Here is a 15,171-nt window from a genome sequence, read left to right on the forward strand (position 1 = left end):
GCTTTGAAAGGAAATTAAGACAGATGAGGCCACACATAGTAGTTGGGTAGGCTGCTGTACCCTCTAGTGATTATGAGTGAAGCGTGGTCGCGTCCATTCCAAACAAGAAACTAGGTTTAAACAGGTTTTTTGTTAATTGGGTTAACTCAAAACATATATTATGTAACACTTTAGAATATACATTATGCATATTTATATATTTTAAGAATATGTATCCACCACTATAAAGCTGCTACTAACACACACACTGCATCAGTCAACTAAACTGTTCGACTGCAATTTTGACTGCTTCAGCGTTTCATTCAAAATTGCATACTTTCGAGTTACTTCTTTTTGTTTACAATATATATTCTTCTTGACTTCTTTTTTCCAAAACAAAATTTTTATCACCCAAAAACTGCTGTTAGTTTTGGTTTTTGATGAAAACACATTCGTTTGGCGCTGCACAAAACGGCAGCTAAGTCTTAGTATTGCGCTAGTTTTGGCTCATTGGAAAAATCGTTTTCAATTATTTTAATTTTTTGCATTTTCTATTTGCTGTTTTCCATTTGCAATTTTCATTTTGGTTTTTAGACGGCACTAAACAAATGTTCACTTTAATTGCCATTTAGTTTTGGCAAAATTGCTGCACATTTAGCAACTAGCAATTCGTGTGCTACGAGTGGGTGGACAAAACGGCCAAATAGGAGAGTATTATATGTGAGTGTGTGAATTTGTAAACATGTAGTTATCTATGTGTGTGTGGTTGTCAAAAACGACGACAAGTTGAAGAGTTATACTTAATAAAATGCAATTGTATGTCTGTACATATATAGGCAGATTTTATATGTGTATATATATTTATCAGGGTGTTCGTTATTTCTCAAGTTGATTTTAATACCCTGAACAGGGTATATATTTATGTTCTTAACATACATAGGAAACGTCAAAGACCCTATAAAGTATATTTATAAAAAAACAGCTTAACAAGTTAAGTCGTTTTAGCCACGCCCCTCTGTCTGTGCGTCTGTATATATACGAACTAGTCCCTCAGTTTTCGAGATATCAATTTGAAATTTCACTCCCAACTTTTTCTCACCAAGAAGTTGCGCATTTGTCGGAATCTCCAATATCGGACCACTACAGCATATAGCTGTCATACAAACTGATCGACCGGAATAGAGTGCTTGTAAGTAAAGCTTTTTATTCGACTTAATATCTTCAAGAAATTTCTACGGGATTGTTGCCTAAGGAAATGGTATAATCACCGAAGAAAACCTACAAAAAAGGTCTTGCAGCTTTTTTCATATAACCACTCCTTCAAAAGTTATACGCAGTTAAATTTATGCATCAAAAATAACGCGAGTTGCTCATACGCCATGTTGTACAATGTTTTACAACTTATTTACATTTAATCCTTTTTTAAGGGCAAAATTTGAAATTTCGGAGGCTGTTTACCAAAAAATAATCAACTTTGGAAATAACAGACACCCTAATAAATATATGTATAACCTTAATATACATACATATATACCATACATATGTAGCAACAGTCATTTGCAGCGGTAAACTATTGAATGCTTCGACATATGTATCAATAAACTAGTCACCACTTGAGCGCACTCATGCATGCGCACATAAACGAGGCTGTGTGTGTGCATATTCTGTATTGTGGGTTTTAGGTTGTACATGACGTATGAGCAATATCCAATTCAATGCTTGCAATTTGCCGTATTTAATGGCATTTTTACAGTTAATTAGTGGGTCACTGTGTGCATTTGTATGTCTGCAAATGATTTGAGTGGGCCAAAATAAAAGTTCCTTTAATTTGAATGGCCGTTATTCACTTCAAGTACTGTTATATGTGATATAAATTAGAAAGGTACATCGCAAATGATTAAATGTACAAGTTTTGTAATGAAATGCAACGGTAAATATGCCTGCATACAAAAATATACATACATAAATGTAAATGCATACAAGTAAATTCATTCAGCTTCACAGTTAGGACAAGTACTTTTATGCCTTTATATTAGTTCAAACGGAGATAATTAACATTAAGTTTAGTTTATGTCGTGTGCATTTGTGTAACGGTAAATTCTATGTGCAACATTCGAAACGATTGCTTAGAAGTTAGGCCAATATCTGTATGAGAGATAGTTAATTTTCATGAGTTAATATATTCGTGCAACATATGCATTAGACTTTCTGGGTTAGAGGTCTTTTCGAATGGGTGGGTTAAAGTTCGCGTATCGAGGACACCATATACGCATTCCAAACCTCCAATAAAAAGGCGACAATTCACATATATAAAAGATTCCTTACAAGAACTTTGATCAGTCAGTTTCTATGGTAGCTATATGCTATAGTGACTCGATCTCAACGATTTCTTCGAATATTGCAACGTTGCTTTGGACGAAATTTCGTGCAAAATTTCAGAAAAATATCTCGTCAAATGAAAAAGCTTTCCATTCAAGCACTTTATTCGGATCGTTCAGTTTATATGGCAGCTATACGCCATAATGGTCGGCTACCGGCGGTTCGGACAAATGAGCAGCTTCTTGGTGAGAAAAGAAGTGTGCTAAGATCAATATCTCAAAACCTAAGGGACTAATTCGTGTATATACAGACAGACGGACATGGCTAAATCGACTCGTCATGTCTGCTTTGAGATGTTACAAAATTCATGGTAAACATAATATATCCTGTGCAGGGTATAAAAATGGGCTCATATTTGACGGTAGCGAAACTTGACAGCAAATCAATGGCTTCGACGTGACTATACTTAAGGAACCGGTTAACTTCAGAAAAGTTCCGTTTCTATTATTAGTTTATGGCATTGGTTTCAGATAGATGCGATCGCTTAAAGACGTCCGATATTTGTGTGAGTAAACATGGAGAATTTCGACCACTTATATGGACTTTTACATATTAATTTTCTGGATAAGATTATTATATTTCTAAAAAGCAAGTGAAAAGAATTCAGAAATTGTATCCGGTTCAAGGCCTATATAAAGAGTGATCAGCGTATCTCGCTAATATCGACTCTTCTATATTCATGCCTCTGTTGTTTGCCGACAAATAGATGGTTCAAGAGAAACTGTTCTCCAAAATGTAGAAAAGATAAACTTTATCTACTGAGTGTCCTCTTCCAGCAGCAACGGACATTTCTTTGTTTTTCGGCATTTAACGGCAATTTAAAAATTTAGACAACATGAAGATCTTAGTTACATTTAAAAAATATTATAATAAGTTCACGATAAAATTATGTAAATTCACCTACGTTACTGATACCTATTTAAATATTGTGGCTAATATGCCGAAACGATAACTAAATGGGTTTCAAGTAAACAAATTCAAATAGCAAATGAATGGTGATAAATTTTAGTAGTATCTACGATATTTCTAAAGCATTCTTCTCATGTTGATATAAGCATACTTTTAGGGTTTATCAAGTAGAATTATTTAAATACAAATATTATGCTAATTTAAGTTTAACTGGTCTGACGAGCTTGAAAATATAAATTTCAAACGCCGTTACCCATCACCGTCAAAACAATTTGTGAAGCGATCCCCCTTACTTTAGAAAAGAAACACAACATTTGCATTATATTAACTCCTTAAGGTATGCAATAAAAATTGTAAAATGCGGGCACAACATTTGCCGACAAAGTATAAAATAAACATAAGCTGGCGCAATAACAATAAAAATCATAATAATAAATGCAAGCAAAAATACAAAAATACATAAACAAAAAATATGAAAGAAACAACAATAACAGTGTCAACATAACTGGCTACAAAGTGAGCTCAACTAGCGACAAAACGTTTGTGACTACCGGAAAACGTAATTGCGTTGAAAATGGCAATGCTGCCTACATATAGGCGGGGCGGGTTAATGCAGCATACTTTTAGGGGGTATATGGGATATTTTACAAATGTTGTTGTTATTTTTCTGTGTGGGGAAGGCTATATTATTTGCGTTGTGTGTTGTTATTTGCTGTGTGCTGCCGGCCTTATGCACTTATTACTTCCATATGGCGTGAATAACAAAGCAAAAGTGAAGGAAATAAACAGCAGTGTAATAAAAAGTAATAAAAAAACGACAGTCATAGGCAAAAAAAAAAAAAAAAAACTAAATAAAAACTGTTGAGTGTAAAAAAATTTTAATAGAAATGCTGGCGGAGTAAGCATGCAAGAATTAATAGACGGTTTTGTGCGGGTGAGCTTGTATATGGGTGGACGGAAATTTGTTTGTGTGTGACTGTAAGTTGGTAGTGTGTATGTGCAAGTGCAAATTATGCAATTTAACTTTTATTGCGGCGCTTAATTTTTTCGCTACTGTTAGCGAAACCGAAGCAAACAAAAAAAGATAAATGAAAAAATCAACTTTTTTTAATTCAAAGAAAATTAAAAACAACTTGAAAAAATTTAAAAAAAAATTCTAAAAAAATTAAAACAAAGAATAATTAATGAAATTAACAAAAAAAATTAAATAGAAGTAAAATTATAAAAAAAATACAAAAAAACTAAACAAGTAGAATCGAAATTATGTTAAGCAGCAAAAATGTCACCCTTCCACTCACTCCACTCTACTCACTTAGCCACCCGCCACACTTCGTAACATCATAGACATGCAAATTGCTCACTCTCGAACATTGCACAAACATTGCATACTTCTCGGCGCATTGCCTGCATTTCGGTGCAAATTTGTTTGCAAAGAAAAAGCACAATAAAAGAAAGTAGCAAATTGACGCGCGAGTTAAGTTGCAAACAAATGTTGATGGCGTGAATAGTTTTCGTTTATATGTAAGTATGTGTGTGCCTGTGCTCACTAAAAATTCTGCGGAAATTGTGCCATTTCAATTTTCGTCTCATTTCAAGTCGTGCAATTTCGCGTTTTTTATCAAAACAAATTTTTTTGCAGTCATTTGGAGGCGCCAAGCAATGTGTGCCACCCACGACTGAGGACTGGCCTAAGTGAGCGCGTGCCTAAATGTATGCAAAGCTACATATGCAAATTTCACTTATTTTCTTTTAAAATTATCAACTTTTGCGCGCAGCCATTCCCTCACACACCCACACACAGAGACGGCACAAAAGCGTTGATTACTTTCGCAAATACTTATTATTTGTGACTGCTGCTGAATGGCCATAAAGCGCTGCGACTGTCGCTTTTCGTAACTTTTTTGTGTTTAGGTAATTTGGCTTCACAAGCACTGTTTGTAAATGTGTTTGCTTGTATGTGTATATGTGTTGCAGATTAAAAGTTTTTGTCCGTTAATGCGCTGTGAGTTCATGATACAGTTCTAACAGCGTCAATGTGGTTTTTCTTAATGTTGTTGGCCATACTTGTCTATCTAACTGTATTTTTACGTAAGCATGTGTGTGTGTGTATGTGTTTGCATGTCAAATTACGCAATTTGCGTCAAATAAATTTGTTCTCTGTATTTGCTTTTAAAATATTATGGACAGTTTTGTATTGTGTTACAAAGGTACTTACGTAATTATAATGAAGATAGACAGTAAAAAATGTTGGTATGGTAGAGAAGCAAATAAGGGCATTGAACTTTAGAAAATTTAACGCTTCTCACATTTATATACAAAATTAAGCAACCACATAAAAATTTATTTAAACAGATGGAAAATTTTTGTTCGAATTTTTTACTTTCAATTGTCTAATCTAAAAAAAGTTAAAAAAGGTTGCCACATGGTTTGATTAATAATTTTTCTAAAAATTTGGTTTAAAAAATTCATTTTTATTAATTAAGTTCTTTTCAAAATTTCTAATTCAGAATTATCATTAAATGATGCTGCCACCTTTTTAAAATAATTCTTGATACTTATTTTTGTTAATAATGGTTGTTTTCTGGTTTTTGGTTCTGGCTAGCTCTTACCTCTTTTGAAAAGTTTTAATGCAGTACTACGATTTAATGCTGTTGCCACTTATTTAAAACACATTTAGCTATTTATATTGTTGAATATCCATTTTTCCAGAAAATAAGTAAAAAAAAAAATATTAATGTAATTTTTTTGGAAGGTCTTATTAATCATTTAATAGTGCTGCCACCTATTTAAAATAATAACAAAAATATTTTTAATTCTAATTATTTATTTTTGGAAAAAATATTTTTATTTAAAATTTCAAATATGTTATATTAATAGTATTTACTGGTTTTTATTACTAATTTCTACAATCTAAGAAATAAAATGGTGAAAAGATTGCCACATATTTTGATTATAAATTTTTTTGTAAAAAATATTTAAGAAAATTAAGTGCATTGCTTAAAGCGTTTTTCGAAAGTTTTATTATAACAATACAATACCAATAGTACAATCATATTATAGTGTTGCCACCTATTTGAAACCTATTAACCTATTTAAAGTTATTATTCTCTTTTTTCACAGTAAACCTATAGACTTAAAGAAACAAAAGTTTTCGAAGAATAAAATTTAAATAAATTTAGCAAATTTAGAGTTGCCACCGTTACAAAATTTACGAAAAATATTAAAATATTTAAATTTAAAATTTTAAATATGCAGAGTATTCCATATAACATTGTGCGTTTTATTAAAGTCTATTAAAAATATTGTTTATGGCCTTGCCACCTTATTAAATACCATATATGCAAAATTCTATTACTGTTTGCAAATTTAACAAAAATGTTTTCATTACAAAATTGGTGTTGTTTAAACATAATAATGAATTTATACCGTTGCCACTTGAATTAAAAATTCAGAAGATAAACAATTGCATGTTTGATTTATGGAAAATAATTTACAGAACCTTATTGTCGCAAAAGTCAGTTTTCTTTAAGAAGAAAATAGGTAAAAAATGTCGACATAGTGTTGCCACCCATATTAAAATTAGTAGTAGTAATTTTATGAAGTCAAACCAGTCGAGCCACTTCTCTTCAAATTTTCTTTGATTTTTTTTTGAACATTGACTTTAAGTGTCTGATTTTTGGTTTTTACCTTTTCGATTCAGTCAATACCATGTTTTCTGAGTTTAATAATTTCATGATAATATTTATATGGGCAATACCAAAATTTCTAACCCGAAGAATTCGATTAAATAGTAGGCAAGCCAAATAGCTTGACGCTGGCTATAGAATCGCAGGTATCCTTGGACACAAGTATAGTAGAAATTGATCTGCAATAGATCTATTTTGGAAACCTTGCTCTGAAGTAATGTGAAAGCAGTTCCGTGAGAAGGCAAAAAATCTCTGATAGAATACGTTCCACCTGTATTTTAGTGGCTACACGTAGGAGAATGATCTCTATATGGTGCGGAAGCATTTTAAACCCCTCCTTGCTGCCTAAAAAAATCGAAGTTTCGAGATCGGAAAAATATTTCAGGATCCCGAAAAATTTTGTTCATAAGGGAGCATATGGGTGTTTTCTTGTAATATGCATTAAATTTTTTTTATTAGTTTTATTAATTCAAAGATATTTTGGCAAATCCCGAAATTTCTTGTCTCCATATAATTTTCGGGATCCCGAAATTTTTTTAATGCATTTCATTATGAAATATGTATATTAAAAATTCTTTTAAAATAGGCAAAATGATGAAGGGTAAAAACTCTCTTGAAAATTTGTCAAAACGATGATGTGAGGGAAAATTATATACAAGTTCATACTGAATCCTGTTATAGAGATATCGTAGATCAAAAATTGTTCTTTCTTTCAACTGAAACCAAGTGTCTACATTTCGCTTACTACCACTCATCTTCGGCATCCGTTACCTCTTTCCTGTTCATGACTTAATTTGTTGATTTCAGCGCAAACATGTCTGCTCATATGTTCTCAGCTTAGAAAAAATTACCACGCGCAATTGAGCCAACAAAAGCAATTTTTTTGCGTTGAAAAATATGCACAAGTTCGTAGACTACTTGTTGACGAAAAATTGCTGCAACTGAGTGAAATATGGTAGTGTAAATCTCTCTCAACTCATTGCAATGTGGTTACGAAATCGTAATGAAAACAAAACATAAAATCAGCACTAAAAAAAGCGAAAAGTCTAAAAGAAATTTGCATTTGCAAGTTAGCACGCCGCAAAATATGCAATGCAGGTTTTAAAATGTACGAAAAAATTGTGAAAAGAACATGCCGAATGGGCGAACATTTCTATGAAATTATTCAAAACGTCAACAGTGGACGAAGCTGTGTGTCTTCGACGTTCGGAAAGCGTGTTGCTGACAAGGCTGGCGTGGCAGATATGTACAATAAATGAACGGGTGAATGAAATGGAATTTACAATACTGCTTAGTGGCTTGGACATCAACTACGAATATTTGACTGCCTGTCATTTGCCATTTTTTGCACGTTAAAAAAATATTATTTTTGCATTTCGTTGTAGCTTTTTATTGCGTGCTTCACAGCTATCAAATTTTATATCTTGCATAGTTTGCGACGAAGTTGGTAACAGCTAGAAAAAAATGTCGGAGAGCTTATAAAGCTATAACATATATAAATTATTAGCGAACTGAGTCGATTAGCCATTTCTGTCTGTGTGTATATACGTGAACTATTCTCTCAGTTTTTGAGATATCGACATGAAATGACACACACGTTCTTTTCTCTTCAAACGGCAGCTTATGTGTCAGAACTTTTGATATCGAACCACTATAGCATATAGCTGTCATACAAACTGAACTGTCAAAATCAAGTTCTTGTTTTTAAAAATATTTTATTGGATAAGATATCTTCACGAAATTTGGCATAGTTTATTATTCAAGACAGCGCTATAATCTGCGATCACATTTTTCAGCTCTTACCACTATAGCATATAGTTGCTGTACAAACTGATTGATCAAAATTAGGTTCATGTATGGAAAACTTTTATATTTGACAAGATATCTTCGCGAAATTTGAAGCTGATTTTTGGCCAAAGCAGCGCTTTAAACACCGTGTAAATTGTACCGATCGGGTCACTATAATATATAACTGCCATACAAACTAATTGATCAAATTCAAATTAGGTACAGTCTAACATTTGTACGCTATGAGAAATGCACCTATCAAGGGTATTAACATATAGCGGTGCAGCCGAAGCTAAAATTTTTCCTTGTTCTGTTATTATTTTGCAGTTCGAAATCGTCATAAATCGTCATTAGTGTTGCCAACTTTTAGGCGCTTTGTTAATAAATTATTTTATTGACTGGCAAACAATTGCATACCTGTGGTCGCCAAGTTTTTCGCCTACTTTATGCAAAATAAAATTTTACACTGTATACTTTTAGGCTTTTTCGGAAAAAAATACTTTGCCGTATAGCCAGCCGAAACTCAAATAAAAAATTGTAGCAATTTAAATAAAATATGCTCAACAAGCCAATATTGCAAGCGTCCGAGCACCTCAGCAACATTACCGCTTCCCCACCAACAACGCTCACCTGCAACAACACAGCGCCACTTCATTATTCGGTTTCTCGCTGTTTACTGTATATTTGCTTATTTGATTGCGTGAAATCACCAGAGAAATTACAGTTGCAAAATGTACAACCGTTTTATGACGATTCGGCTGTTCGTTGTGGAGAGGCAGAGAGAAAAGAGAGTGAGGTGGGGAGGGAGGAAAGTGCCGAAAATTTGTTGGTCTGGGGCCTGACTGGCAGACACAGTGAAAGCGTGTAATAAAACAAAGCGCGACCAAAATTACTCAACTCAACTCCAGGCCGTCTGCTGTTCTGACTACTCGGCGGCTGGAAACCACAGAAAAGCAGCAAAAAAAAAACAAAGACAGAAAAACAACAAAAAATGCTAACTTCACCAAAATGTAGCAAAAAAACACGCACATTACAACAACAAAGTGCAAAATAATGTAAGCTGCAAAATCAGCATTGCTACAACATTAATTTCTCTGTATGTATATGTGCGTGCGTGCGTGTGTGTGTGAGTGCAGTCGGCTGCTGCTTTCACTGATGAGTGTGAGTCGTATTGGTGCTTGTTGTTGTTGTTGTTGTGCGCCTGCAATGCCGGCTGTAGCCTAAAAACCAATCTCATTTTCATAAAATATTCAAAGGCACTTTGCGCTGAATTTCAGCCCGACTGCTTACTTTCCCTCTCACTCTCCAACCATTGGACTTGGGGCAACCCACAAAAAAATGGTAAAATCAACTTGAGTAGCTGCAGCTGTGTGTGAGTTAAAGAGAATAAGCCAAAAAAGAAATTAAGCCAATATTATGCTTTCTTTAATAGTTTGTTTGTGCGGAGTTTTTGTTGCTACTGTTTCATTTTCCGCACATTCTTGCTACCTACATACATATGTATATTGTGGTGCTTGGCTGCAATTAAGCGCTTGAAGCGAAGATGCCTTAAGAATTTAATTTTTTAAGTAAAATACTTACTTCGTTAATTTTCTCTTAAATTCTTGCAATACGAGTGACTTGCTGCCATCGTTACCTTTGCTCACGAAATAATTAAAAAAAGAATTTGGGAAAGAAATCATTATCTAAAAGCCAGTATATTGATACACGGAGTGTTTTTTTTTGATGCAATGCGCTAGCGAGAGTGGACACCCTTGTCCCACACACAGCGTAGTGGGAACGAGTTAGATCCCCGTTTTTCTATTGCATTCTAAAAGTTAATCTACAGACCTCGCGTGAGGTTAGCAGGCGTTGAGGTTAGCTCCTGTGCGATTGGGAAATTCTTCTGCCCAAGAGTAGTACGCTGGAGTTCCACTGAACTACTTGCTCTTAGCAAAACTTGTTTTGCTGCAATCATTCGAATTATTACTGGTATTATAGGCATCCATGCGATAAGGCTTAAAATCTTGTCCCAATCAAATTTCAAAAGATTCTGAAGGGAGGTCCAGGCACTTTCTTTTCTAATGTCTTGATAAATCTCGGTAGGCATACTTTAGCCGCCTCAAGAAGTTTGTGATAGGTTCAAAGCAACCTCGGTTCCTTAAGGTCTTAATGATCAATATATAGGAGTTTTAGGTATCACAACGGACCCGCGTTCCAGTTGAGATCATTATGGCGCCTGTAACACAGTCAACTTTTTAACTTAATTCAACACCTATTATATGTTGGCAACGCTAACTAAAAATACATTCAAAGTAAAAAGTTCATGAATCTATGTAGTGTTATGTCTATATTTTAAAAAACATTTGGCAACCCTTAGAAGATAATCTCAACTTTTAGTCTTTCCAAAACTCTCACCCAAAGTCTTTAGTTCAAGCTCTTTATTGTAATAACTCGTTTATGTTAAAACTTGTATTTCTCCATTTGTTAAATATGTGGCAACACTCTTAAAGTTTTTAAAGTGCAAGCTTTCCTAAATTGCTTTAGTTCATCAATACTGTTAAGTTTCGTTATATTATAAAAATTTTAAAGGCTCGCGCTGTCTTCGGGAAAAATGCTTCCCAGTCTTGTTAAATTTTATAATCATATGGCATTATTTCGTCTGTATTATAAATATAATTGGAAATAAAACATACACAGTTAACAACCGTTCTCAATTAACTAAACTATTAAATTAGTGTAACGAATAAGTTTTGTAGAGTTTAAAAATTGAAGCGGGTGGCAACACTACTCATTAATTTTTTTTGAACTCTAAGCGTTTTTTGAGCGTTTTTAAATTGAATCTCAATGTATAATTTATTTGAACCTAAAATTTTCCAACAGTTGGCAACGCTCTTTATAATTTTACTATTAACGTTAAGCTATCCTGAACCTCGGATTAGGTGTTTCTGTAACTTAGGTTTATTATTATTTTTTCTAAATTTTTTTTGAACATGTGGCAACCTACTTAGTTCTTTGCTTTGAAGCACTTACATATTACCTCAGGACAATCCAAAAAATAAGTAACTACCTTCAACGTGAATTTCGGGCCACTTTGCATATTATGAGTGTGACGCTGTTTTGTTACATAACACAATTTCGTTGCAGTCGGTTGATATTACCAACGTGTGTTAAAAAGTATTATTTTAAAAGTTTTCTAAAAGCATTGCATACAGAAAAAAATAAATAATTTTAATAAAAATAAATCATTATTTGTCTTTAAGCGCTACGTTATTGTTGGGTGTAAGCCACAGTGCAATTACCTTAACGAATCTAATTTCCTCTGTTAATATACTTTTTCGCATTTCTCCATCCACAACACGTTTCAGCAACCTTTTCATATTTATTTTCATTTAATTCTTCGTTTTTTCTCTCTCTCTCTTGCAGCATGTCTTTCGGCTGGTATCGCGCCGAGGTTATCGGCGCCATGGCCTCGGTCGTGATGATTTGGGTCATTACAGCCATACTCGTTTGGTTGGCCGTGCAGCGTTTGATTAATCGTGATTTTGAAGTGAACGCCAAGATTATGCTGATTACATCTGCTTTAGCGATTTTGGTTAATTTGATGTAAGTACCCACTCATGTCACTCCTATATGCCAACAACCACATGAATAAATTAATAAGCAAGCACATAATTAACTAATATGTTTAGACATGGTTGAGTTGTTGTTATTTTCGTACTTATGTTGGTTATTGTTGTTGTTTCGCGTATTGTTGTGGTGGCATTGACCATGGGTTATTTAATTGTATCTTAAGTAGTTAAGTAGTTAAGCATCGTGTATTAAGGTTAAGTGTAGCCGGAAATTAATTGTACATTTACGTAAGCTCTTAATTATATCGGGGATAAGTCTAATTGCAATTCAATTGGCGAGACGAAGCAATAATTTTTCTTGCTGCTTTTAGCTAAATAATTTATAGCGTTTTTGCGCCTAAAAGTATATCTTGCATAAGAGTTATAGCTGTCGCATGCCTAAAAGTGCGTTGCGACAAATTTTCTTTGGCGAACCTGATTTGCCAATCGCCTTAATGACGGGCGTTAAAGCGCTTGATTTGTGTTTCTCCTGTTTGCTGTTTTGCCTACTGACTCCACTTTCACGCTTTCTTGCTTTTGGTTTTCTACAATTGCTCACAAATCCCGCTTGTTGATGGCCTAGTTTCTAGCCGCTGTATGTTTGATCTCGCTTGGTCATTGGTCTTTGTCAACAGCGACAGTTTCGCTCACATATTTTCTTCATTCTTTATCCTTGCTGATTTTCAGCTGTGACTCTAAGCAAAATTTTAGTCTACATATTGTGCGTGGCTAGTCCCAAGGCTGAACATTTGAATTTAGGCGGCTGCCTTTTTGTTGATGCTGAAAAATTTAACTATTGAGTTCAAAAAATAATTTTTTTGGTAAAAAAATGTAACAGATCTCACTGTCCAGGCTTGCACGAGCGAATGATTTTCTTATGTGCTTCTTCCGTATTAAATATTACTTCAGAAAGGACAAACCTTAAGTTGGTCGGATAATAACAAAAGTATGGCTCAGATAATACTTTCTGTGGCTTGAAAGCTTTTAAATGTAAGCTATTTGAAATTTTTTTTCTAGGCCTTGGGTTTCTCAGAGTACCACAGAGAGTTCGGGAATGGACTACATCTTTGACTTTCTTATTCTTATTCTCGCTGGTACTCGACTTGACTCCTCACAGAAGAAGTCCATAAAAAGTCCAAGATTAAGGACTACTGGATGTCACTTTTATCTTGTTTATAATGAAGGGGGTATACCTTCGTTTTAACCCCTTTAGCGCCATTGTGCCCATATCAGCAAGAAGGTATTATAAATCGTCTCATTTTCGTATTTTTTCAACTGTAGCTTTTTATTTAGTGAAAATAATAATTAATTGCCTGAAAGTATACTACGTATTTAAACATATTAAAACCAAAAATTTTATATAACAAAAATGGTTAAAATTACACTTCAATATATGAAAAATTGGATTTAATGAGAGGACCACACAAAAATCTGTTGCACTGGATGTAAACAACTGTCGCCTAAATATAATATATCTCATTTATTACAATATATCTGCATAGCGTATACTCCACAATTTGTGCCTAAAAGTATACATATGTCATAATATGAATTCCGAAATGCCGTGCTACCATTAAAAATGTCTTTTTCCATTTAAAAAAATCGTAAAGAATTTCTGAAATTGAAAAATTAAGATGAGAGCCTAAAAGTATGCAGTAAATGTAGCACAATGACCACAATTGAGCAGTAACAATTTTCATACATTATAAGTGCTGGAAAATCAGTTATGTCATTGCCAGCGTGCGAAAACATTTAGTTCGCCATTAGTATTATTTACTACGCCTTAAAGTAGGCAATGTAACTGTCGAAAACATGCTGAAAAGTACATAAAACACATCAGAATCACTCAACACCATTTCTACTGCATTATCGTTGATGCCAACAAACAACCGTTATAACAATAACAAACAAGCTAAATGCTATAAGAGGTGACAATGCGTCTAATGAGCTGTTGGCAGCATATCGGCCAAATCTAGCCAAACCAAAACTGGCAAGGAAATGCGAGGCAAACAAGAGAATCGACAGTAAAAATATTGCCGCCGCAATAGCGGTAAATGATGTGCAAAGATGTTGGCAGATCGGCAAAAGCACACGCACACACATGTGTCTAGATATATGTCAACACACACCAACAACCACAAGGGTAAACAATTGCGGTGAGCAAGCAAACAACAAGAAAGAAAATAAAGGCAAACTGACAAACAAATCGTCAAAAAAGTAATGTGTGTTTGTGTGTGTATGTGAGTTAGATTTGGCATGCCATCAGCGGAGGCAGACAATACACAATTTCCGTTTCCGTTTTTCATTATGTGGCAACAACGTCAGAGCTGACAGTGTCTGCCAAACCGTTTACCTGCCTCTTTCAGCTCTTACTGGTATTTTTGCTTAGCTACCTGCCCACCTGTGTATGTGTGTATAGCATTGTCGGCGGAGCTTCGTTTGGCAGTTTTTACACTACAACAACAACTGCTGAACAATTTTTTTTTGTGTGCTTGCCTTTATTCTGTTTGAATGTTTTGTGTGTGTGTGTTGAATTCCCTATTGACGCCTCTGTGAGCTGGTTAGATGTGGGTCTGAAGTGCTAGGCACCAATCAGTTGGGCCAGTCGGCAGTTGAGCTGCTGTCATAGTAATGGAGATGCAACGAATTTATGTCAAACTTGGTTCTCATTTGGGTCAAAATATATAGGAACTTTGTAGTAACTTTTTATACTTATTATAGGTAGGATCGGCATGGCTTCATTTTGGATCGCAGTTTTTTACTTAACTTGGCTATGAAAGATGGTTTTACCGATCCTAGTGGCGTTTGTCCCCATTGTGAAGAGCCCTAGGCTAATTTCT

The 15,171-nt window shown here is 34.3% G+C and overlaps 1 protein-coding gene across 2 annotated transcripts in view; it reads left to right on the forward strand.

The window, feature by feature from the left end:
• Positions 1 to 15,171, forward strand: part of ZnT35C (Zinc transporter 35C) — a 114,164-nt gene that overhangs the window by 59,996 nt on the left and 38,997 nt on the right. For both annotated transcript variants that reach the window (XM_014233862.3, XM_036359754.2), the window contains one exon: positions 12,147 to 12,326. In XM_014233862.3, coding sequence (XP_014089337.3) covers positions 12,147 to 12,326 — 180 coding nt within the window. The remainder of the gene's footprint in view (positions 1 to 12,146; positions 12,327 to 15,171) is intronic.

This window comes from Bactrocera oleae, chromosome 3 (genome assembly GCF_042242935.1).
Source record: "Bactrocera oleae isolate idBacOlea1 chromosome 3, idBacOlea1, whole genome shotgun sequence".
Classification (NCBI taxonomy): domain Eukaryota; kingdom Metazoa; phylum Arthropoda; class Insecta; order Diptera; family Tephritidae; genus Bactrocera; species Bactrocera oleae.